Source organism: Mandrillus leucophaeus, unplaced genomic scaffold (assembly GCF_000951045.1).
Source record: "Mandrillus leucophaeus isolate KB7577 unplaced genomic scaffold, Mleu.le_1.0 Scaffold428, whole genome shotgun sequence".
In the NCBI taxonomy this organism is placed as follows: domain Eukaryota; kingdom Metazoa; phylum Chordata; class Mammalia; order Primates; family Cercopithecidae; genus Mandrillus; species Mandrillus leucophaeus.
Genome location: NW_012104565.1, coordinates 114,964 through 138,437, shown reverse-complemented (window position 1 = coordinate 138,437; position 23,474 = coordinate 114,964). Strand labels below are relative to the sequence as shown.

The 23,474-nt window shown below is 45.5% G+C and overlaps 1 protein-coding gene across 1 annotated transcript in view; it reads left to right on the top strand.

Annotated features, from left to right (window-relative positions):
• PTGIS (prostaglandin I2 (prostacyclin) synthase) overlaps positions 1-23,474 on the top strand; it is a 42,583-nt gene that overhangs the window by 11,621 nt on the left and 7,488 nt on the right. The window contains exons 5-6 of the mRNA XM_011993224.1: positions 13,053-13,242; positions 23,133-23,301. Of these exons, the coding sequence (XP_011848614.1) occupies positions 13,053-13,242; positions 23,133-23,301 (359 nt within the window). The remainder of the gene's footprint in view (positions 1-13,052; positions 13,243-23,132; positions 23,302-23,474) is intronic.

The window sequence follows — 23,474 nt, the reverse complement described above, 5'->3', positions numbered from 1 at the left end:
CTCACACCTATAATCCCAGCACTTTGGGAGGCCGAGGTGGGCAGATCACTTGGGGCCAGGAGTTTGAGATCAGCCTGGTCAACATGGTGAAATCCCATCTCTACTAAAAATACAAAAATTAGCCAGGCATGGTGGCAGACACCTGCAATCCCAGCTACTCGGGAGGCTGAGGCAGGAGAATAGCTTGAACCTAGGAGTTGGAGGTTGCAGTGAGCTGCAGTCATGCCACTGTACTCCAACCTAGGTGACAGAGCCAGACTCTGTCTCAAATAAATAAATAAATAAATAAATAAATATATAAATAAATAAATGCACTGAGAGGTAGATCTAAACTTTTTATGCTCTTTCCCAGCCAGTATTCACCCCCCGAGGTAGCCACTATACTGGTTTCTTTTACCTCCAATTGGTTTTGCCTGTTCTTCAACTTCCTAGAAATGGAATCACACAGTATATGCCCTTTTATGTCTGGTTTATTTCATCCAGGTTGTTATATGGATCAACAATCCAGTTTTTATTTATTTATTTATTTTTGTCTTAAAAACAATTTTTTTGAGATGGGGTATTGCTATGTTACCTATACTGGTCTTGAACTCCTGGGCTCAAGCAATCCTCCTGCCTTGGCCCCCCAAAGTGCTGAGATTATGGGAGTGAGTCACCATGCTTTTTTTTTTTTTTTTTTCCTGAACCAGGGTCTCACTCTGTCACCCAGGCTGGAGTGCAGTAGTGCAATCTTGGCTCACTGCAGCCTCAATCTCCTGGGATCAAGCGATCCTTCCACCTCAGCTTCTTGAGTAGCTGGGACTACAGGCATGTGCCACTATGCCTGGCTAATTCTTAAATATTTTTGTAGAGATGGGGTCTCACTGTGTTTCCCAGGCTGGTCTCCAACTCCTGGGTTCCCACCTTGGCCTCCCAAAGTGTTGGGATTACAGACGTGAGCCACTGTGCCTGGCCAACAACTTGTTCTTTTTATTGCTGTATAGTATTTCATTAAATAAATATACCACAATTTGTTTATCCATTCCTGGTTGATAGACATTTGAATAGTCCCCAGTTTGGAGCTGTTAGGAAGAGGTTGTTGTGAACATTCTTGTACGTGTCTTTCAGTGCACACATGCATTTTACTTAGCTGTTGGCCTGTGTTTTGTTTTTGTTTTTGTTTTTGTTTTTGTTTTTATTTTTGTTTTTTTGAGACGGAGTCTCGCCCTGTTGTCCAGGCTGGAGTGCAGTGGCACAGTCTCAGATCACTGCAACCTCTGCCTCCCAGGTTCAAGCAATTCTCCTGCCTCAGCCTCCTGAGTAACTGGGATTACAGGCAGGCACCACCACACCCGGCTAATTTTTGTATTTTTAGTAGAGACGGCATTTTGCCATGTTGGCCAGGCTGGTCTTAAACTCCTGAGCTCAACAGATCTGCCCGCCTCAGCCTCCCAAAGTGTTGGGGTTACAGGCATGAGCCACCACGCACGGCCCGGCCTGTACTTTTATAACTTAGATATATCACACTAGAAGAATTGTTCTACCACTTACAGCTTTCACTCAACTCCCTGTGTACCGTATTTCCACATCGATTTGTAGAAATCTACCTCATCTGTTTTTGTGGTTGCAGAGCGGACTCAGTGTTGGTAGTGTCCTGGCTAATTCTGTGTGCAGGGGCCGTAGCAACCACTGGGCGGCGCCATTCCCTGGGCCACGTGCCCCCAACTTCCCTGATGAGCAGAATCCTCTCAGGCCCTTGTTCCTAACATAGGCCCCTCAGCCCCATCCAGGTCGTAGGAATCCAGATCTCCAGGGGACAGCCTGGAAAACTGCATGTCTGACAAGTGTCCTGAGAAGGTTGGGAAGTGCTGTGTGTGCTGGGCTCAGAGACTTGCAGCACAGGCCTGGATTCGAATTCCTGCGCTGCTGCTTCCTTGCTGGTGACTTGGAGCAAGTTACTTCTACTTGCCTCAGTTCCTTTCTCTGGAGGGACTGTGGAGGGGAGTGGCTAAGACAGTCTGGGCTCTGAGGGCTTGAAGAGCTTTACCGGCTCCCCATCCCTGCATCTGTGTGTTCTCTCTGTGCCTCAGTGAGCTCATCTGTAAAATGGGAGGAACAGCAAGATCTTCCTAGAGGGCAGCTGTTAGAATTGGCTGAGGTAACAAGAAAAAGCATTGTGGCCGGGCGCAGTGGCTCATGCCTGTAATCCCAGCACTTTGGGAGGCTGAGACAGGTAGATCACTTGAGGTCACGAGTTTACGACCAGCCTGGCCAACATGGCGAAACCCCATCTCTACCAAAGATACAAAAAAATTAGCCAGGCATGGTGGCACACGCCTGTAATCCCAGCTACTTGGGAGGCTGAGGTGGGAGGATCACTTGAGCCTGGGAGATGGAGGTTACAGTGAGCCAAGATAGCGCCACTGCACTCCAGCCCGGGCGACAGAGTGAGACTCTGTCTCAAAACAAAAACAAACACAAAAAACCAAGACATTTTTTTAGCCCTCACTTGGCTGTTTCAGTAGTTAACCATTTCCCTCTGATAGATGTCAATATTCTGTCTGTCTTTCTTTTTGCTTTTATACCATTTCATTGTACTTGTATCTATTCTACCATCTGGTGATTTCATTTCTCTCCACCCACTTCTTAGAAGTGGTTTTGCCAGGTCAAAGGCCCTATACATTGAATTTTTATCTGCTTCTGCCACGTCATTTCCAAAACCACAGAGCAATTCATCCACCTACCTAAAGGGAAGAAATCTGTTCCACCAGATGCCATCAGTCTTTCCATTTGTTTGCTAATCTGATGGGCAGAGGTGGGTAACTTATTGTTTTAATTTGCATGTTGCTACAACCTTGCCAATATGCAATTATCAGCCTTTAAATAATTTCCAATCTGATGGAAAAAAGGACATCTGACTCTATATGGCATATCCCTTACTACTGTGATGAAACATCTCTGTGTGTGTTTGGTTTTTTCTTTGTTGTTGTTGTTGTTTTGAAACAGGGTCTCGCTCTGTTGCCCAGACTGGAGTGCAGTGGTGAGATCTCGCTCACTGCAACCTTGACCTCCCAGGCTCAAGCGATCCTCCCAACTCAGCCTCCCGAGTAGCTGGGACTACAGGCACGTGCCACTGGGCCTGGCTGACTTTTGTATTTTTTTGTGTTTCAGTAGCCGTTTGCATTTCTTCTTTATGAGTCGGCTGTTTGTGTCCTTAATTATCTTTTTAGAGGGACTCATTTGATCTTACTGAATCTTGCCATCCATGCTGGAAGGTTGTTATTAACATATCCATATTGCAGATAAGGAAACTGAGGCTCAGAGAGGTGAGATCACTTGTCATAGACCTGCAGCTGGTAGGTGGAAACTTGGTCTGTCTGGCTGCAAAATCCTGTGCATAAAGCACCTGCCATATCCTAGCACTGATTGCTTCCCCAGGAAAAATTGGGTTTCTCCATTACCATTTCCTCCATACAGATGCTCCAGAGGAGTCTGGTTAGACACAGAGGAACTACCCCCATTACTCTGGGAGCAACCCTGGGCTGGCTATAGGAAGGATGCATTTCTCAATGTGAGCAGCAGGTGGCAATATGGGACGGTGATTTCTCATCTTAGTTGGCACCAAAGGCATATGGGCAAAGCAGCCCCCAAACCTTGCTGTGGGGTGCTTGGAGCATTGCAGCCTCTTTTGGCAGAACCTGCTGAAACATAAAATAAAATGCACATTCCTTTGATCCTGTACTTCCACTTCTAGGAATTTATCCTACAGAAATGCTTGCACATTTCTACAGGTACACAAACATATTCATTGTCACATTGCTTTTAATTGCAAATGCTAGAAACAATTTAAAGTCCATCAGTAAGGGCTGACTAAATAAATTATGCATTCATCTAAAGGCCATCTATGCATCTAAAACAGAGTGGGACATACTGGTAGTGAATGAAATCTACTGTCACAAAAAAAGAGCAAGGTGCAGGCAGAGGGTATACTATGTCACTATATATACAGATTCAAGCAATTCTCCTGCCTCAGTCTGCCGAGTAGCTGGGATTACAGGCATGCACCACCACACCTGGATAATGTTTTTGTACTTTTAGTAGAGATGGGGTTTTGCCATGTTGGCCAGGCTGGTCTCAAACTCCTGACCTCAAGTGATCTGCCTGCTTCAGCCTCCCAAAGTGCTAGGATTACAGGTGTAAGCCACCACACCTGGCCATTTTTTAAAATGTGGGAGTATATATAGATTTTTGCCTTTGGGAAGGCTGAGAAGGGGTGGAGAGAAAATAATTTTTTACAATATGTGGATTTGAATTCTTAGACTCTCTATTTTTCTTATTTTTTTCTGTATACATACATTATTCTTCCTTCACTTTTAAAGTATAAATATATTTTAAAAGAAAGTTAATCCTTTGAGGACACTTACACCATTCAGTCTGGTGTTTCTCACACAGTAGGGCAGGGGACAGTTAAATAGGCCCCCAAGCTAAGCATAGTGCTTCTGTCTGGAACATTTATTTTACTGGATTATTTTGGGGGCTGTTTATTTGAACATTGTTTTGAGGAAAAAGGCATTCTTATATCAAAGAATCAGAGTCTGATGCAAAACTCTCTGATGCATTTCAAAGGTAAAACCCAAGACTTTAAAGACATGTGTCTCCTGGGGACCTCTCTGTACTATGCCCCCAAATCTAGAGGGCCTAGAGGGGTTTCCCAGAAAAAACTTGAGAAGTACTCCAGTCTGGATCCTCATTTTTTGGATGAGGAGACTGAGGTCCAGAGACGGGCAGGGGCTCAGCCGAGGCTACATAGCATGGGGACTCTGGGATTTAAGCCAGATACACCAATCTGGTTTAAATTGGTGGGCTGCCAATCACCGTGGGCCTGGCAGCCCTGATTCATGGCGTCAAGTCATTGCACCAATAAGAAATACCTCATAATAATGGAGAGAATGTAGCCAGTAGCATTTTACAAACCTCTACCGATACCAAGTGTGTTCTGTGTGTGATCTTTCTGAATCCCCCTAACCATTCTGTGAGCTAGCTGGCCCCCATTTTACACATGGGGGAAATTGAGGCTCAGAGATGCAAAGTGACTTGGCCAAGGTCATCTTGCTAGGAAGGAAAGAGCTGGGATTTCAGTGCCCTCTGTCTTCTAACTTTGTGCTCTGTATTTCACAATTTATTATTATTTCTTAGTTATAGAAGCAATTCATGAACATGTTCTCCTTGGGCTAATAATCTGCTAACATTCAGTAAGATTTGTTATTTAATAATATAGCTGCTTATTAGGTCTGTGTCAGGCATCTCTGTGCTTTAGATGTTAACACCTTCGATCTATGTATAACCCTCTGTGGTGGGTACTTTTATTATCCCAATTTACAGGCAAGAAAACTGAGGTGCTGAGAGATGAAGTGACTTGTTCAAGGTCAGGCACTCTGCTACAGAGCTGGGCCTCTTAACTGGGCTCCCCTGACTTTTGTAAAAAAAAAAAAATTGCATATTACAAAAAGGAAAATTCTTTTTTGACCACATTCCCTCTAAATCTATCCCTAGGTAACTATTGCTATCAGTTTGGTGTTATCCTTCTAGAACAGTGCTGTACATAGACATATAATAGGAATCACATTTGTAATTTAAAAGTTTATATTAGACACGTTAAAAAAGAAAAAATAGAGGTGAAGTCTATTTTAATACTACATTTTATTTAAACCAATATATCTAAAACATTATTAGTATTTCAGCATGTAACCAATGTTAAACGTTGTTAATAAGGTATTTTACATTTTGTTTCTCATGCTGACTCTGGAATCCAGTGTCTACTCTACCCTATATTAAATGTGGCTGCATTTGAGCCAGCCCCATTTCAATGCTCCGTAACCCCCTGGGGCTTGTGGCCACTCTGTTGCCCAAGGCTCATCTGCAGGGCCCCAGGTTGAGCCACCAAGCTCAGTTTTCCAGAATCTTCTCTTCCTCACTCCCATATGCACTGACTCCTTGAATCTCTACAGTATGTGATGTTTCACTGGAAATTATTTTTTGGGGGTTTGCCAGATATTCTATTATTTTATTTTAAAAATTATTTCACATGGTTTAAACATTAAAAATATAAAGTAGATTATAAACCACATACCCGATACGGAGTTAAAATCCAAAATATATAAGGAACTCATACAACTCAATACCAAAAAATCCAAATAACAGCCGGGCGCAGTGGCTCATGCCTGTAATCCCAGCACTTTGGGAGGCCGAGGCGCTCGGATCACGAGGTCAAGAGATTGAGACCATGCTGGCCAACATGGTGAAACCCTGTCTCTACTAAAAAATATAAAAATTAGCTGGGTGTGGCGGTGCGTGCCCGTAGTCCCAGCTACTCCGGAGGCTGAGGCAGGAGAATTACCTGAACCCGGCAGGTGGAGGTTGCAGTGAGCCGAGATCACACCACCACACTCCAGCCTGGTGACAGCACGACTCCGCCTCAAAAAAAAAAAAAAAAAAAAATCCGAATAACCTGACTGCAAAATGGACAAAGGACCAGAACAGGCATTTTTCCCGAAGAAGACATACAAATGGCAACAAGTATGAAAAGGTGTTCAATATCACTACTCATCGGGAAAATGCAAATCAAAATCACAAGGAGATACCACCACACACCCGTTAGAAATGTCGAAAGATGACAAGTGTTGGCAAGGATGTGGAGAAAAGAGAACTCTTTCGCACTGTTGGTGGGAATGTAAATTGGTATAGCCATCATGGAGAACAGTAGGGAGGTTCCTAAAAACTCAAAAATAGAGCTACCACATCATCCAGCAATCTGTCTTTTAGGTATATATTCGAAGGAAACGAACTCACTGTCTTGAAGAGATATCTTGCACCTCCATTTCATTGCAGCGTTATTCACAACAGCTGAGACATAGAGACAAACTAAGTGCCCATCAGTCGATGAACAGATACAGAGATAGTGGTACAATGCCCCCCTCAACCTCAGGGGATATGTTCCAAGACCCCCAGTGGATGCCTGGAACCACGCGTGGTACTGAACCCTGTATATACTGTTTTGTCTTATACATAGAGAACTATGACAGAATTTAATTTTTTTTTTTTTTTTTTGAGACGGAGTTTCACTCTTGTCACCCAGGCTGGAGTGCAATGGTGCAATCTTGGCTCACCACAACCTCCGCCTCCCAGGTTCAAGCTATTGTCCTGCCTCAGCCTCCCGAGTAGCTGGGATTACAGGCATGCACCACCACACCTGGCTAATTTTGTATTTTTAGTAGAGATGGGGTTTCTCCATGTTGATCAGGCTAGTCTCGAACTCCCGACCTCAGGTCATCCGCCTGCCTTGGCCTCCCAAAGTGCTGGGATTACAGGCATGAGCCACCACCCCCGGCCCTGATAGAGTTTAATTTATAAATGAGGCACAGTAGGGGATTAACAACATAGTAATAAAAAGAAACCAATTATAACAATATACTGTAATAAAAGCAAAATAAGGGTTACTTGAACACAAGTCCTACCATACCATGACGGTTGATGTGATAACCGAGACGGTGGCTCCTCAGTGACTAATGGGCAGGTGTGGTCTGCAGCGTGGATACGCTGGACAGAGGGATGATTCACATCCTAGGCAAGACGGAGCAGGATGGCACAAGAGTTCATCATGCTACGCAGACTGGCATGCGATTTCAAACTTAGGGATTGTTTATGTCTTGAGTTTTTCATTTAATATTCTTGGACCATGGTTGACCATGGGTAACGGAAACCTTGGAAAGTGAAACTGTGGATAAGACAGGACTGCTGTGTGTGTAAATACACGATAGAATGTTATTCAGCCATAAAAAGGGAGAAATCCTGCCATTTGTAACAATATGGATGAACCTGGAAGACATTATTGTAAGTGAAATAAGCCAGACACAGAAAATCAAATACTGCAAGATGTCATTTGTATGTGGGAGCTAAGAAAGTTGAATTCAGAGGAACAGTGGAATAGTGGTTAGCAGGGCTCAGGAGGTGTTGGTTGAGGGTATAAACTTTGAGTTACAAGACGAATCAGTTCTGGAGACCTAATATACAGAACGGTGATGGTAGTTAGTAACAATGTATTGTATACTTGAAATTTGCTAAGAGAGTGGATCTTAAGTGTTCTCACCGTGCATGCACACGTGAGGTGATGGATATGCTAATTAGCTTGATTGTGGCAATCATTTCACACTGTATATGTGTATCAAAACATCACGTTGTACAACTTAAATAAGAATTTTCATTTGTCAATTATACCTCAGTAAGGCTGGAAAAAAATTAGTAACAGTGGTAAGTCTCCTTCCTTTTCTTGTCACATCCCCTTCCACCAATTGCCACTGCTCATAATCGATTCGTTTTATTAGTTTCGAATGGATCCTTCTAGAGTTCCTTCAGACAAGTGCAAGTGAATGTGACTATATTCTTATTTTTCTTTTTTTCCACAAATGCATAATAAACATGTGGTTGCTGGCACTTTGCTTTGTGCTAACAACATATCATAGCAATAGATAACTCTCGGGTAAGGTTTAGTGTGTCCTCTGCACTGCTCTAAGGGATATATAAGTGTAAACTGATTTGATTCGTGATCCAATCACTGCTATATATATATATAATTTTGTTTTTGAGACAGAATCTTGCTCTATTGTCCAGGCTGGAGTGCAGTGGTGCAATCTCTGCTCACTGCAGCCTCCCCTTCCTGGGTTCAAGTGATTCTCCTGCCCCAGCCTCCTGAGTAGCTGGGACTACAGGTGCGCGCCACCATGCCTGGCTAATTTTTGTATTTTTGTTTTTTTGTTAGAGATGGGGTTTCGCCATGTTGGCCAGGCTGGTCTTGAACTCCTGACCTCAGGTGATCTGCCCGTCTTGGCCTCCCAAAGTGCTGGGATTATAGGAGTGAGCCACTGCACCCAGCTCACTGCTATATTTTTATCCTGTGTTTTTTGCCGGGCAGGACAGAGCAGGATGGCACAAGATTTCAACACACTACTCAGAACAGCATGTAATTTAAAACCTATGACTGTTTATGTCCAGAATTTTTCATTTAGTATTTTTGGACCATCGTTGACCATGGGTAACTGAAACCTTGGAATTCAAATTCTTTTGTATTTTGAGTATCACTTTGTCACCCAGGCTGGTGTGCAGTGGCTCTATCTCAGCTCACTGCAACCTCCACCTCCCAGGTTCAAGTGATTCTCCTGCCTCAGCCTCCCGAGTAACTGGGATTACAGTTGCCCGCCACCACGCCCAGCTAACTTTTTTTGTATTTTTAGTAGAGATGGGGTTTCACCATGTTGGCCAGGCTGGCTTCAAACTCCTGACCTCAGGTGATCTGCCCACCTTGGCCTCCCAAAGTATTGGGATTACAGGCGTGAGCCACCGCGCCCGGCTGGAATCCAAATTCTTTGTTATACAACACTATCTTTGACTCATTTTTGCCAAATGACCTTCATATACCTTTTAAAAAAAAACTGTGCTAAAATAATATATAACATAAAATATACTATTTTAACCATTGTAATTGTACAATTCAGTGGCAGTAAATACATTCACAATGTTGTATAACCATGCCATTATCTATTTCCAGAAACTTTCCATTATTCTAAACAAAAGCTTTATGCCCATTAAACAAAATTCTCCACCTGCCTTTCCTCCCGGCCCGATATATCTTCTATTCTACTTTCTGTCTCTGAATTTCCTGTTCTAGGAATCTCATGTAAGTGGCATTATACAATATTTGTCCTTTTGTGTCTGGCTTATTTCACTTAGCATAATATTTTAAAGGTTCATCCATGTTGTAGTATGTGTCAGAATATCTATTTCTTTTTTTTTTTTTTTTTTTGGAGACAGAGTCTTGCTCTCAGGCTGGAGTGCAGTGTTGCTCACTACAATCTCCACCTCCCGGGTTCAAGCTATTCTCATGCCTCAGTTTCCTGAGTAGCTGGGATTACAGGTACATGCCACCACGCCTGGCTAATTTTTTTTTTTTTTTTTTTTTTATTTTAGTAGAGCCAGAGTTTCACCATGTTGCCCAGGCTGGTCTCTAACTCTTGAGCTCAGGAAATCTGCCCGCCTTGGCCTCCCAAGGTGCTAGGATTACAGGCATGAGCCAACACGCCTGGCATATGTGTCAGAATTTCATGCCTTTTAAAGACTGAATACATTGTGTGTATATACTGCATTCTATTTATCCAGTCACCTATCAACCAACACCTGGGTTGTTTCCGCCTTTTGGCTACTGTGAATAATGCTGCTACGAACATTGGTGCACAAGTATCTGTTTGAGTCTCTGGTTTCAGTTCTTTGGGGTATATACCTGGAACTAGAATTACTGGATCATATGGTAATTCTTTAACTTTCTGAGGAACTGCTAAACTCTTTTTCATAGCAACTGCAGTATTTTACATTCCCACCAGCAATGCATAAGGGTTTCAATTTCTCCACATCCTCACCATCCCTTATTTTCTGTGTTTTAAATAGTAGTCATTCTCATGGTTGTGAATGGTATCACACAGCGGTTTTGATATGCATTTTTCTAATGACTAATGGTGTTGAGCATCTTTTCATGTGTTTGTCAGCCATTTGTAGCTCTTCTTTGGAGAAATATCTATTCAAGTCCTTTGTCAATTTTTGAAACAGGTTGTTTGTTTTTTATTGTTGTTGAGTTGTAGGAGTTCTTTTATATATTTTGGGTGCTAGACCCTTATCAGATATATTATTTGCAAATATTTTCTCACATTCTGTCAGCTGTCTTTTCATACTGCGTTAGCTTTTTTGCTTAATTATTCATTTATTGTGCAAATATTGAGTGCCTCCTATGTACTCAGAACTGCTCTAGGCACAGGGGAAAAGTAGAGAATGGTCCTGCCTTACTTTTTAAAGTCATCTGTAAACGCCGTGTTTACAGTGATATTCAAGATTGCAGTCGTGTGGTCAGACTTCAAAGAATGCCAGTTATTTCTAAAGCTGTGTTAAATTTCTTTGCCTCTTTTTTTAGCCATCCCATCAGATGATGCTTAGAAGTATTCAGAGTTTGCATCAACTGAGGTGGTTTTAACACGCCCGTGCCCTGCAGCCCTAAACCCCTGGACGCCCAGTTCCCACCCACATGATTTTGACATGATCAATCTGGGGTTGGCACCTGGGCATCCAGAGATTGAAGAGCTCCCAGGTAATTCTCCAGAGAGCCTGAAAAGTTGAGACACATAGGAAGATAATGTATTTCAGTTGAACATGTAAGCTCATTGCTTTACATTGAAATGTCACCTGAAATGGTGACATTCATTTCAATGTAAAACAATGAGCTCAAGTTGAAGTCTAAAAGTTAAACATATTCAGCATATTATTTGAAAATGAAGCCAAAATACTTAAAAAAAAAAAAAAAAAAAACCATAGGCTACATTTCTGACCCTTTCAAACGCCCTGTGATGTGCAGCCAGGTTTAGAATCAGTGCTGGGGCGAGTCTTCCTGAAACATGGCTTGTGGTTCAGAAGAGTCAGTGAGGGAGTTTCCAATACTTTGAAACTTCAGAGCAATCCAAGGTGACTCTGTTTTCCAAGGGGTGATTTCAGAGAATACCAAATCTTATATTTTATATTTTTGTTTTAAACTTTATATCTGTGCATATAAATAGCATTACCTTGGAGCTTTAAAACAATATATATTAAGTCTCATGTATGGTTCATGAAAATATTTTTTTTAAAAGGAAGGAGAAAAGAAAACAATATCTAAATAGTATCATTCTTCAGTGCCCGGCTTTATCCTCTTACCAGTCTGCCCTTTGGAACTCTCTGTGTCTGTATGTAAAATGTACTAATTCACTTTCACTGCTGTATGGTTTTTCCAGAACATAAACACACCATTGTCTGTTTAATGGTGATTGCACGCTGGTGATCTGTGGGCCAAAGTTGACCTTCAGAGATGCTTCTGTGGTCAGCACAGTGATTAAAAACTTTTTACTTGGATGCTAACCTTAAAAAATATCAGACGGTGTATACATAATTGTCTGAATTTTCAGCTTCCTTTGAAAGCACAGGCCCTCTGACCATGCTGGGGTGTTTCTCTCTCCTGCCGAGTGCTGGTCGGTGGGCTAAGTGCCATGGTCCCTTTCTGGCCTCCTCTCTCTTTTACTTGGCCTGCCTTCTCTGGAGTGAGTTGAGTTTGAGACTCCAGCCCAATCTGCCCTCTCTGGATGGTCAGTTAGGTTGTTGCTGATGTCTTTCTGTAATCGCTGCTGTGCTGAGCCTGCTCACAGTGGCCTCCTCCTCATGCACATGGGCTGGCACTGCTCTGGGGTTGGACCTGGGGAGGGAGAATGCTGTTCGGTGTTCAGTGTTCCTTCTCCTGCTCTGGAAAGAAATGCCATTTATTTAATGCATAATATGGTTTGGCTGTGTCCCCACCCAAATCTCATCTTGAACTGTAGTTCTCATAATTCCCACATGTTGTGGGAGGGACCTGGTGGGAGATAATTGAATCATGGGGGGTGGTTTCCCCCATACTGTTCTCCTTGTAGTGAATAAGTCTCACGAAATCTGATGATTTTATAAGTGGTTTCTCCTTTTGCTTGGCTTTCGTTTTCTCTTGCTTGCCGCCATGTAAGATGTTCCTTTCACCTTCCACCATGGTTATGAGGCCTCCCCAGCCACATGGAATTGTGAGTCCATTAAACCTCTTTTTTTTTTTTTTTATAAAAAAAAATTACCCAGTCTTGAGTATGTCTTTGTCAGCAGCATGAAAACAGACTAATACAATGCATATTTATTGAACACCTACTACGGGCTGGGTGCTGGGGACATAGAGGTGATTGAAATAGACTGGGATCCCACCTGCAAGAGACAAGACCCCTTGCTTCTTTTTACTGGGTGTAAGACAGATAATAAGCAAGTCAGTATTGAAAGAGCTTCCCGCTGTGGGCCTGTCCCTACAGCTTCTTTCCCACAGGAACTCCCCACCCTCAATGAGTGACATTCAGAAGTCCCTTGGCCTCATGGGAGGTCATGCTCGGTCAGCCCTGGGTGTGGTGGTGAATCTCTAACCCCTACTCTCTGTGCTCTGTCCCTGCAGGGGACAAGGACCACATGTGCAGTGTCAAAAGTCGCCTGTGGAAGCTGCTGTCCCCAGCCAGGCTGGCCACACGGGCCCACAGGAGCAAATGGCTGGAGAGTTACCTGCTGCACTTGGAGGAGATGGGTGTGTCAGAGGAGATGCAGGCACGGGCCCTGGTGCTGCAGCTGTGGGCCACACAGGTGGGTGTGAGTGTGCAAGTGGGTGTGTGCAGGTGTGTATGTGTGGTTGTGATATGAATGTGTATGTGTGCATGGGGGTGTGCATGTCTGTGCACGTATTCAGGTGCACATGACTATACCTGTGTGTGCATGTGTAGGTAGGTGTGCATTTGTGAGTGTGTGCTGATGTCAGTGTGGGTGTGTGCACACATACCCATGCCCACCCCCGTTCCCTGACGTCCTTTACTGTCAAACAGCATGATGAACAGAATAATTCACTCAGTATTCTTTTCTTTTTTTTCTTTTGAGACAGAGTCTCGCTTGGTTGTCCAGGTTGGAGTGCAGTGGCTCGATCTCAGCTCACTGCAACCTCCATCTCCCGGGTTCAAGTGATTCTCATGCCTCAGCCTCCCGAGTAGCTGGGACTACCGTTGCCTGCCACCACGCCTGGCTAATTTTTGTATTTTTAGTAGAAATGGGGTTTCACTATGTTGGCCAGGCTAGTCTCAAACTCTTGACCTCAAGTGATCTGCCTGCCTCAGCCTCTGGAAGTGCTGCGATTACAGGTGTGTGCCACCACGCCCAGCCTCTTTTTGTTTTGTTTTGTTTTGTTTTAATTTGGAAAAATGTTAAATTTATAAAAAGGTTTAATAGTTTGATGAACTCTTATATATGCTTCACCTTGATTCCCCAATTTTAAACATTTTACCACCTTTGCTTTCTCTCTGTCTCTGTCTCTCTTACGCTCTCTTTTCCCCAGTGGGATTATTTTATTGAAATAATTTGTGAATAAGTTGCAGATATCATGGTTTTTTATCCCTAATTGCTTGAGTGTAAGCAAGAACATCCCCTGCATGACCACAGCACAATAACCAATTTCAGGATAATGAGCCCAGATACATGATCATTATCTAATAAACAGTCTGTATTCCAGTTTGGCCAGTTGTCTCAATAATGTCCTTTTTGGTTCATCTTGGTCCAGCATCCAATCCAGAATCACATGTTGCATTTAGTCATTCTGACTCTTCAGTTTTCTTTTTTTTTTTTCTGGAGATGGAGTCTCACTCTGTTGCCAGGCTGGAGTGCAGTGGCACGATCTCATCTCACTGCAACCTCCGCCTCCTGAGTTCACGCGATTCTCCTGCCTCAGCCTCCTGAATAGCTGGGACTATAGGCTCGTGCCACCATGCACCACGTTCAGCTAATTTTTTTGTATTTTTAGTAGAGATGGGGTTTCACCGTGTTGGCAGGATGGTCTCGATCTCTTGACCTCGTGATCCGCCCGCCTCAGCCTCAGCCTCAGCCTCCCAAAGTGCTGGGATTACAGGTGTGAGCCACTGCACCTGACCTGTTTTCTTTAATCTGTCACATTTTCTGTGCATTTCATTGTTTCTCATGACCTTTACATTTTTTGAAGTGTGCAGACCAGTTATTTTGAAGAATTTTTTAGAAGTTCCATTAAGAAGCTGGGCATGGTAGTATGCACCTGTAATCCCAGCTACTCGGAAGGGTGAGGCAAGAGGATCGCTTGGACCCAGGAGTTCGAGACGAGCCTGGGCAACATAGTGAGATCCCACCTCTTAAAAAAAAATCCACTGAGTACTTACCATAGACCTCAAAGATTCTGTGTTGTGTTGATTACCACTTGGGGGGTCAGGGGGACAGGGAGCAGAGAGTCAAGGAAACATATACAAGGTGATTTTAGATGATGATATTTAGAGTATGAAACAGGGCTGTGAATAGAAAGAAACAGGTCTGCTCTAGCCGGGGTGGTCAGGGAGGCCTCCCTGAGATATTCGAGCTGAGCCCTGGATGATAAGAAAGCTAGATTCAGAAACTTGGAGAAGATGTGGGGATAGAAGCTTCCAATAATGGAAATAGCAAGTGCAAAGGCCCTGGGGTTGGATCATGCGGAGTACAGTTGGATCACACAGCTGAAGCAGAGTGAGGAAGGGGGCAAGAGACTGAGGGAAGAGGTCACTGAGGGCCTTGTGGGTCCTCATAAGTGAGGACTTGGGATGTTTTTTTTTTTTTTGGGTGAGATGGGGACCTAGGAGAGTTCTGAGCAGAGGAGGGACAGGATCTTGGGGGCAAAAGCAAAAACAGGGCACCAAGGAGGAAACGGTGGTGGCAGGGTCAGGTGGTGGCCATGGAGGTGATGAGGACATGGATAGATTTTGGAAATTTCAGGAAGACAGAGCCAGTGGATTTGGTCATGGACCAGCTATTGGAGTGAGAGAAACAGGGTGGCCTTTGATGCTGCAGGGCTCCAGGCCTGGATCCTGTCCTCTTTCCTGTTCCCCAAGCCCCCCATCTTTCTCTTGGCCCCACTTTGACAGTGACAGTTGTACAGGCTGACATTTCTGGGTAATTCCTCTCCCATCGACTTGCGGCTTATTTTTAGTTTCCTCTCAGAGCCATTAACTGTCCTTGCAGGCAGAGACTGGCAAGGGGTGGGGGCTGGGATTAATTGGCAGTTGTCCCCCACATCAGTGCCTAATAACATATTTATGTGCAGAGATGACTTGGAGCTCCAAAGTGTCCCCAGAACCCTTGTGGAAATGACCTGTGTCAGCAAAACTGGATGCTGGCCGAGGGACTTGAGTGGCAGAAAGTCCAGGGAACAGCCTTTGGCAGGGCCAGGAGAGCTGGGCAGGAGCTGGGGACAAGATGTCCTCTGAGGTTGAGTCGTTGACAGCGTCCAGAATTCAAGCAGGTGGGAAAACTTTTCAAGAGCCTTTTGGGGGCAGAGCCAAGAAGGTACTTGGTCTAGAAGTTTCTGGCACAGGCTCTGTGACCTCCCTGCCTGGATTTGAATCCTGACTTTGACACTTCCTGGCAAGTCAGTCACTTAACCTCTGAGCACCTCAGTTGACTCATCTGTAAAATGGAGATGGTAGCACTCGCTTTAAGATGTGGCCTGTAGTCTCAGCTACTTGGGAGGCTGAGGCGGGAGAATGGCGTGAACCCGGGAGGCGGAGCTTGCAGTGAGCCGAGATCACGCCACTGCACTCCAGCCTGGGAGCACAGCGAGACTCCGTCTCAAAAAAAAAAAAAAAAAAAGATGTGGTTATGAAGATGAAAGGAGGCAGGAATACATGTGCAACTTTGTAACTGTGACTTGCGGATAACAAGTGCTCAATAAACATCTTCAGCAAATATTTAGAGTGCCTGCCGTGGACCAGGCCCCATTCCAGAAGCTGGGCATAGAGCAGAGAGCAAAACAGACAAAAATCCCTACCTTTAGGGAGCTGGCATTCTGGTGGGAGAAGATAGACAATTAATAAACACATAAGCTGTAATCACAGTGCTTTGGGAGGTTAGACAGGAACATCGTTTGAGGCCCAGAGTTCAAGACCAGTCTGGATAACATAGCAAGACCCCATCTCTAAAAAAAAAAATCTTATTTTTTTGTAGAAAAGCTGGGCAGGGTGGTGCACAGTTGTAGTCCCAGCTACTTGGGAGGCTGAGGCAGGAGCATTGCTTGAACCTAGGAGGTCAAGGCTAAAATGAGCCATGATTGTGCCACTGCACTCCATCGTGGGTGACATAGTAAGATCCTGTCTAAAAAATAAATAAATAAATAAACAAGCAAACAAGTAAGCATCTAAAATGTATTAGAGGCCAGACGCAGTGGCTCACTCCTGTAATCTCAACACTTTGAGAGGCCGAGGCAGGCAGATCACTTGAGATCAGGAGTTTGAGACCAGCCTGGCCAATATGGTGAAACCCTGACTCTACTAAAAATACAAAAATTAGTCAGGCATGGTGGCACAGGCCCGTAATCCCAGCTACTTGGGAGACTGAGGCATGAGAATCACTTGAACCCAGGAGGTAGAGGTTGCAGTGAGCCGAGATCGCGCCACTGCACTCCAGCCTGGGCGACGAGAGAGACTCCGTCTCCAGAAAAAAAAACTCTGTCTCAAATTAAAAAAAAAAGTTTTAGAGGGAATGTGTTCTATGGAGAAGAGATACAGCAGGAAGGCAGGCACAGGAAGGCCTAGCTGAAAGGTGACATCTGAGCAGAGACTGAAGGAAGTGAGGGGTGAACCATGTAAATATATAGAGTGAAGGCTCCCGGGCAGGGAGCAGCAAGTACAAAGGCCCTGAGGCAGGACTGAGGGTGACATGGTGGGGAGGCAGAGCTGCAGGACCACACAGGTCCCTGTAGGCCATGGGGAGGGCTTTGGCTTTTACTTTGAGTGAGACAGGTGCCTGCTGAGGGCTCTGAGCAGAGGAAAATCCTGGCCTGTCTTAATGCATTAGAGGGATCATTCTGGCTGCAGCGCTGACAAGACACTGTAGGGGGTGGGGAAGCAGAGGCAGGAAGAGCAGGGGGGAGGCCATTGCAGGATCCAGGCAAGACAGGGTGCTGCTGAGCCAGGGTCGGGGGTGGTTAGAGTCTGAACATATTCCACAGTAAAGCCAACAGGATCCACTGTTGGATGGGACCTTGGGGGAGGCCATCAAGGATGACTCCAGGCTTGGGCCTGAGTGACAGGAGGGGTGGCAGAGCCATGGGCAGATGAGGAAGATGGCGGGAGGAGGAAGTCTCAGGGAGAAGATTGGGGGTTTGGCTTTGGGTATGTTGAATTTGAGATGGAGGTGGGAGAGTGGACACCTGGAGAAGACAGTCTGGAGTTCAAGTTTGAGGTCCAGGCTTGGGAGCTGTCAGCACAGAGTTTAAAGCCTCAGGACTGGAAGAGATACTGCGGGCAAGGATGGGTGAAGAAGGGGGCGTCCCTGGGGCTCTCCAGTGGTGGGAAAGGTAAGGAGGAGGGGCCAGGAAGGTGGGGGAAGAGCCAGTAATGGGAAGCTGGGTCAGATGCTGCGGAGAGGCTGAAAAATGGTAGCTGTGATTGCTGCTGTCAGGTCGGAGATGATGAGTCAGGAATAATAATCGCAAAAGATACTGAGCACTTACCCTGGGCCAAGCATCCTCTTGAGCACTTTGCAAACATCATCTTATAGGATCCTCACAACAGCTTCATGAATCCAGCACCCCTGAACCTGGAATCGAGAGTGATGGAAGGGGCAGTGGGAGGCTCGGGCATCCAGGGAGGACCCTGTGGGCCGAGACCTAAGGTCCAGCCAGGGGGAAGAGGAGGCTGTAAGGGAAGGTGGGGTGGGGTGGTGGGGGGCAGATGGAGGAGAGTTTGCAAACACAGGACAGGTTTCCCTCCCAGCTCTGAGCCCACTGATGCTGGCAATGCCAGGACTGAAACCATTGATTGTCATGATGTCCCTCAGCCCCATCCATCACATCTGATCCTTCTCTTCCTTCCTCATATCTGGCTTGGCCTTCACCCCATCACATCCTCAGCAGCCACAGCCACACATCCCTGGAAACTCCTAGGTGGTCCTGAGAGGTAGGGGAGGGGGCCACGGGAGCTGCTGGGCCTGCAGATAGCTCCGCTGAGATAGTAATCATCGAGAAGAATCCGTGAAGCATTTGACAACGGGGTGAAAAGCAAAACCACAGTATTGAGAGTCAGACAGACTTGGGTGGAGTATCAGCTCTGCCACTAAACTAGTTGTGTGACCTCAAACAAGTCACTTTTCTGGGCTTCAGTTTCACCATCTGTAAAGAGGGTTGGGTTTGTTTTTGTTTTTGTTTGTCTTCAGTAGTTTTATCTTGAAATAATTTTAGATTATAAAAGAGTTGCAAAGATAGTACAGGGAGTTCCCAAATACCCTTCACCCAGCTTTCCCTAATGTTACATAACTACAATACATTCATCAAGTGCTAAGAAATTAGCACTGGGACATTGCTAGTAACTAAACTCCATACTTCATTCACGTTGCCCCAGTTTTTCTACTAATATGCTTTTTCTCTTCCAGGAGCCAATCCACAATCCCACATTGCACGTAGGGCTTTTGTTTGTTTGTTTTAAATAGACTCTATTTTTAAAGCAGGTTTAGGTTCACAGCAAAATTGAAGGAAAGGTGCAGGGACCCCCCCTTAGCCGCCTTCTCCCAGTGTCTCGCCTCTCCATCACCAGTGTCCCTCAGCAGAGTGGCACATTTGTTACAATTTATGACCTACACTAACACATCATTATCACACTTGGGGTATTCTTTTATTCCGTTGGAATCTTTTAAATCACAAAAATTAAAAGAATAAAAGAGTGACTCCCATCCCTCAGGTCTCCCTTCTGCCGAGCTGCATCCTCAGAGGGTCTCCTGGGGGGTGGCTACAATGGCCTCCAGCAGCTCCATGCAATTTAGCAATCCCATGGAGGAGGGTTCCCTTCCCTTAAATTCTAGCACAGCTCCCAAGCCTGATACTCACTGGCCCAGCCCACGTCACATGCTCCCCTCTGCGTGGATCACTCATGGGACCTCTGCCTGGGTCCCATGCCCACACTTGAAGTCTGGAAGGATGAGTCAGTCCTGGATGACCTACACAGACTTAGATTTAAGAGGAGGTGGTTTTACGAAGGAAAGTGGCGTGCTGTTACCCACAGACAAGGAAGTGGATGCAGGCAGGCACGGGCAGTGGGAGTCCCCTACTCCCACTGATGGGCCATGTGGTCAGGAGGCGACAAGAAGGAGCATGTGAATCGCCAAAGGTGTGGTCTGGCCCGCAGTCAGTGCCCCCCAGAGGTCTGCCGCCGCCATTCACAGGAAAGCTAGAACAGGGGGTGGCACTGCTGGGTCATGGCCTTTGGCTGCAGTAGGAGGGAATGAGGACAAATGAGAAGTGTCTTCCTGAGTAAACAGAGGCAAGTCTCCATGGGTGAAAGCTCAAATTCCAGGGTGGCAAATTCAGGATCTCTTATGGTTGCGTGCACACACACACACACACACACACACACACACACTCACACTCACATCTGTGCAGTTGGGTAGAAGGCAGTCTTGGTCACCTCCCTAACTTGCCACAGCTTTTTCCTGCAAGCAGAGATAGCCAAGGGCCCATGTGTTCCACTCCTGCTTGGTAATTAATGAGCGGTGGCCCCCATCTGACCATCTGGGCCAGATAAAATGGCCTTGGCGCTGAGCTAAGCCAGTGCTGAATTATTTATCACCCACATTCGCCTGGCTATTTAAGTGATGGACAGCAAGTGACCTCGCTGTGTCAGCTGGACCTGAGGTGCTGGCAGAACTCTCAGAAAGGGCCTGAGGCCCCCACTGACTTGTTCTCAAATCCAGGGGAGGGGCCAGTTGGGGAGGGGTAACCACTTCTGAGCACCTACTCTGGGCACAACACGTGTGGGATTGCTTGCATTCAGCCTCACTGGACCCTTGCGACCACCCAGGAGGTGGCAATGTTACCCCCAGTGTTGAGACCCAAAAGGGGACATGACTTGTCCACAGTCACAGAAAGTGGGGAGCTGGGATTTGAACCCACCTCTGCCTGGTCTCAGTCCAGGGATCTTCCAGTCCACCTCCCAGGCTGTCTTGGAGCTCCACCTCTGATCCAAAGGTACACAGATGTTTATTTGACAAATATCAGTGAGCCTCCACTATATGCTGGGCAGTGGGTAGCAACCAGGGAGTACTTCGTTTTCCTTTTCAGTAAAAGGCCTAATAATGGCACCTGCATGATGTAAGTATTGAGCAGAGGAGTGTGGTGCCTCCTGGCCTCATGGCCTCATGGGCACTAAAGAGGAAGGCACAATTCATCTCACCATCATTGATGCTATGGTGCATTTCTTTCCAGCTTTTCCCCGTACATTTTTCTTCTGTGGTTAAGATCATGCAGCTGTTTTAATCTAACCTTCTATTTGGTTTAATACTGTAACATGAGCATTTCTCATGACATTGTACATCACTATAGAAATCATTTGAATACAGCCTGAGAAACATAGTGAGACCTCATCTTTACAAAAAATAGAAAGATTAGCCGGGCATGGTGGTGCATGCTTGTATCAGCTACTTGGGAGGCTGAGGTAGGAGGATCACTTGAGCCCAGGAGGTGGAGGTTGCAGTGAGCCACGATCACGCCACTGCACTCCAGCCTGGGTGCCTTCTGTTTCACTTAAAATTAGTGTGTCCATTAAAAAATTTTGAACAGTTTAAAAGGGTATTTGCAAGGAAAGTCAGCCTCCTTCCTCCCTATCCTCTTGTCTTCCCAGCTTCTGTCCCAAGGTAACCTCAGTTACCAGTTTCTGGTGTCTCTTAGCAATGGTCTATGCTTCTTTGGGAGGCTGTGGCAGGAGGACTGCTCGAGGTCAGGAGTTTGAGATCAGCCTGGGAAACACAGGGAGACCTCCATCTCTACCAAAACAACAACAACAACAACAACAACAACAACAACAACAACAAAACCTAGCTGGGTAGCATGTGCCTGTGGCCCCAGCTCCTTGAGAGGCTAAGGCAGGAGGATCACTTGAGCCAAGAGGTCAAGGCTGCAGTGAGCTATGATTGTGTCACTGCATTCCAGCCTGGGTGACAGAGCAAGACCCTGTCTCAAAAAAAGGGATGGCCTGTGCTTCTTCATGTATATTTCTCTTTAAACAAACACACAAATGGCAGCATGCTGAGCCACCACCCTGCACCTTGCTGTTTGCATGCTTCTGTGTGTCTTGGCTACAGTCCCACATCAGTACACACAGAGCTGGCTTCTTTTTAATGACTTCCTGCATCATCATCCAATGGATGGATCTTCATTTATCTCATTGATCTCCTATTGATAGACATGGAGGTTGTTTCCAGCTTTTTTCTATTACATTAGCACTGCAATAATTATCTTTGTGCATATGTTCTTTTGCCCATGTGTAATTATGTCTGTAATGAAATTACTGGGTAAACATGATATGTAATGATGATTTAATATTCCATTATTATGATTGAATAGGATAGTCATGGCAGACAAAAACCTTCCCCCAAATTGAGATTAGTTGGTATTCTACCCATGTCTGGATCACTAAAGGGTGCCATATACACATTTTAGCCACATACCAAAGAGCTGAAGCTAAAATGTGTATGAAAATGTTCAGCTAAGACTGAAGCCTTGAAGCAAGAAATTCCACTCATTTTCCTAAGTGTTTATCTATTGGAAAGTTTAAATAATTTTTATTCATAGCTTTCAGTCATCAATGATGATTGCGACTTTGTTTTATATGTACACAACACACACACATTTATTCTTCAAGTGACTGAAAGAATTTTAAGATACAAAGCATACAGAGAACTTTTTGCATCCCAGACCACGTCGAGAATGATTATATTTGGAAGCAAATCTTTAGATATCGCACCAGTTAGCTATTGTTGCCTAACAAACATCCACAGCCACTCGGTGGCATACACCCATCAGCATTTATTTAACTCACGGGACTGTGGGTCTGGCTCAGTGGGGCAGCTCAGCTCTGTCCATGAGTCTCTCATCCTTCTCTTGGGATCAGTGGGCTTGTCAGGCAAGTGGAAACACAAAGTTTCTCGCGGCTTAGGCGTAGAGTGGCTGTTCCTTCAATTGCACCTCATTCTATTGGCCAAAGCAAGTCCACGGCTGAGCATAAATTCAAAGGACAGGGAAATACACTCTGGCCCTTGAATGGAGGAACGGCAAAGTCACATGGTAAGGAGCGGGGATTCTGGGATTGGTGAAGAACTGGGGCCAACAATGTGATTATTCTCAGATGTGAACAGTCTTAACTGATACACGCTGTTCCTATTACTGACACTGTTTTGCTGATTAGCTATGAAGATTACCTGTGTGACCTAGAATTAGTGACTTTGCACACAGTCAGGGATGCCATGAGTGGCCCTGAAGTAGGTATTTTGGGCCACAGAGTAGTTTTGGCCATGTCCTGAGGCTGGAGATAGACACTAGTCATTCCCGGGCATTTGGCAGCAGTGGGAGCCCGGGCCTACTGGCCCCTCTGTCTTGGCCCGGGCCGTGTCCCTAGCAGAGACGAGTCAGCTCTGCCCTCATAATGACATAACAGGGGCCCTTCTCCTTGCAGGGGAATATGGGTCCCGCTGCTTTCTGGCTCCTGCTCTTCCTTCTCAAGAATCCTGAAGCCCTGGCTGCTGTCCGCGGAGAGCTCGAGAGTATCCTTTGGGAAGCAGAGCAGCCTGTCTCGCAGATGACCACCCTCCCACAGAAGGTTCTAGACGGCACGCCTGTGCTTGGTGAGATGGTCACACCCTCCAAGATAGCCCCTAAGACTGCGTCATCATGGACCCCCAAAGTCCTCCCCAACATGGGCTCCTGTCTTCCAGAGTCCATCAGTGTCCTCCAACCTAGGGTCTCCCTGAGCCTCCTATCTTCACACACCTGGCATCTCCATACTCCAGTCTCAACT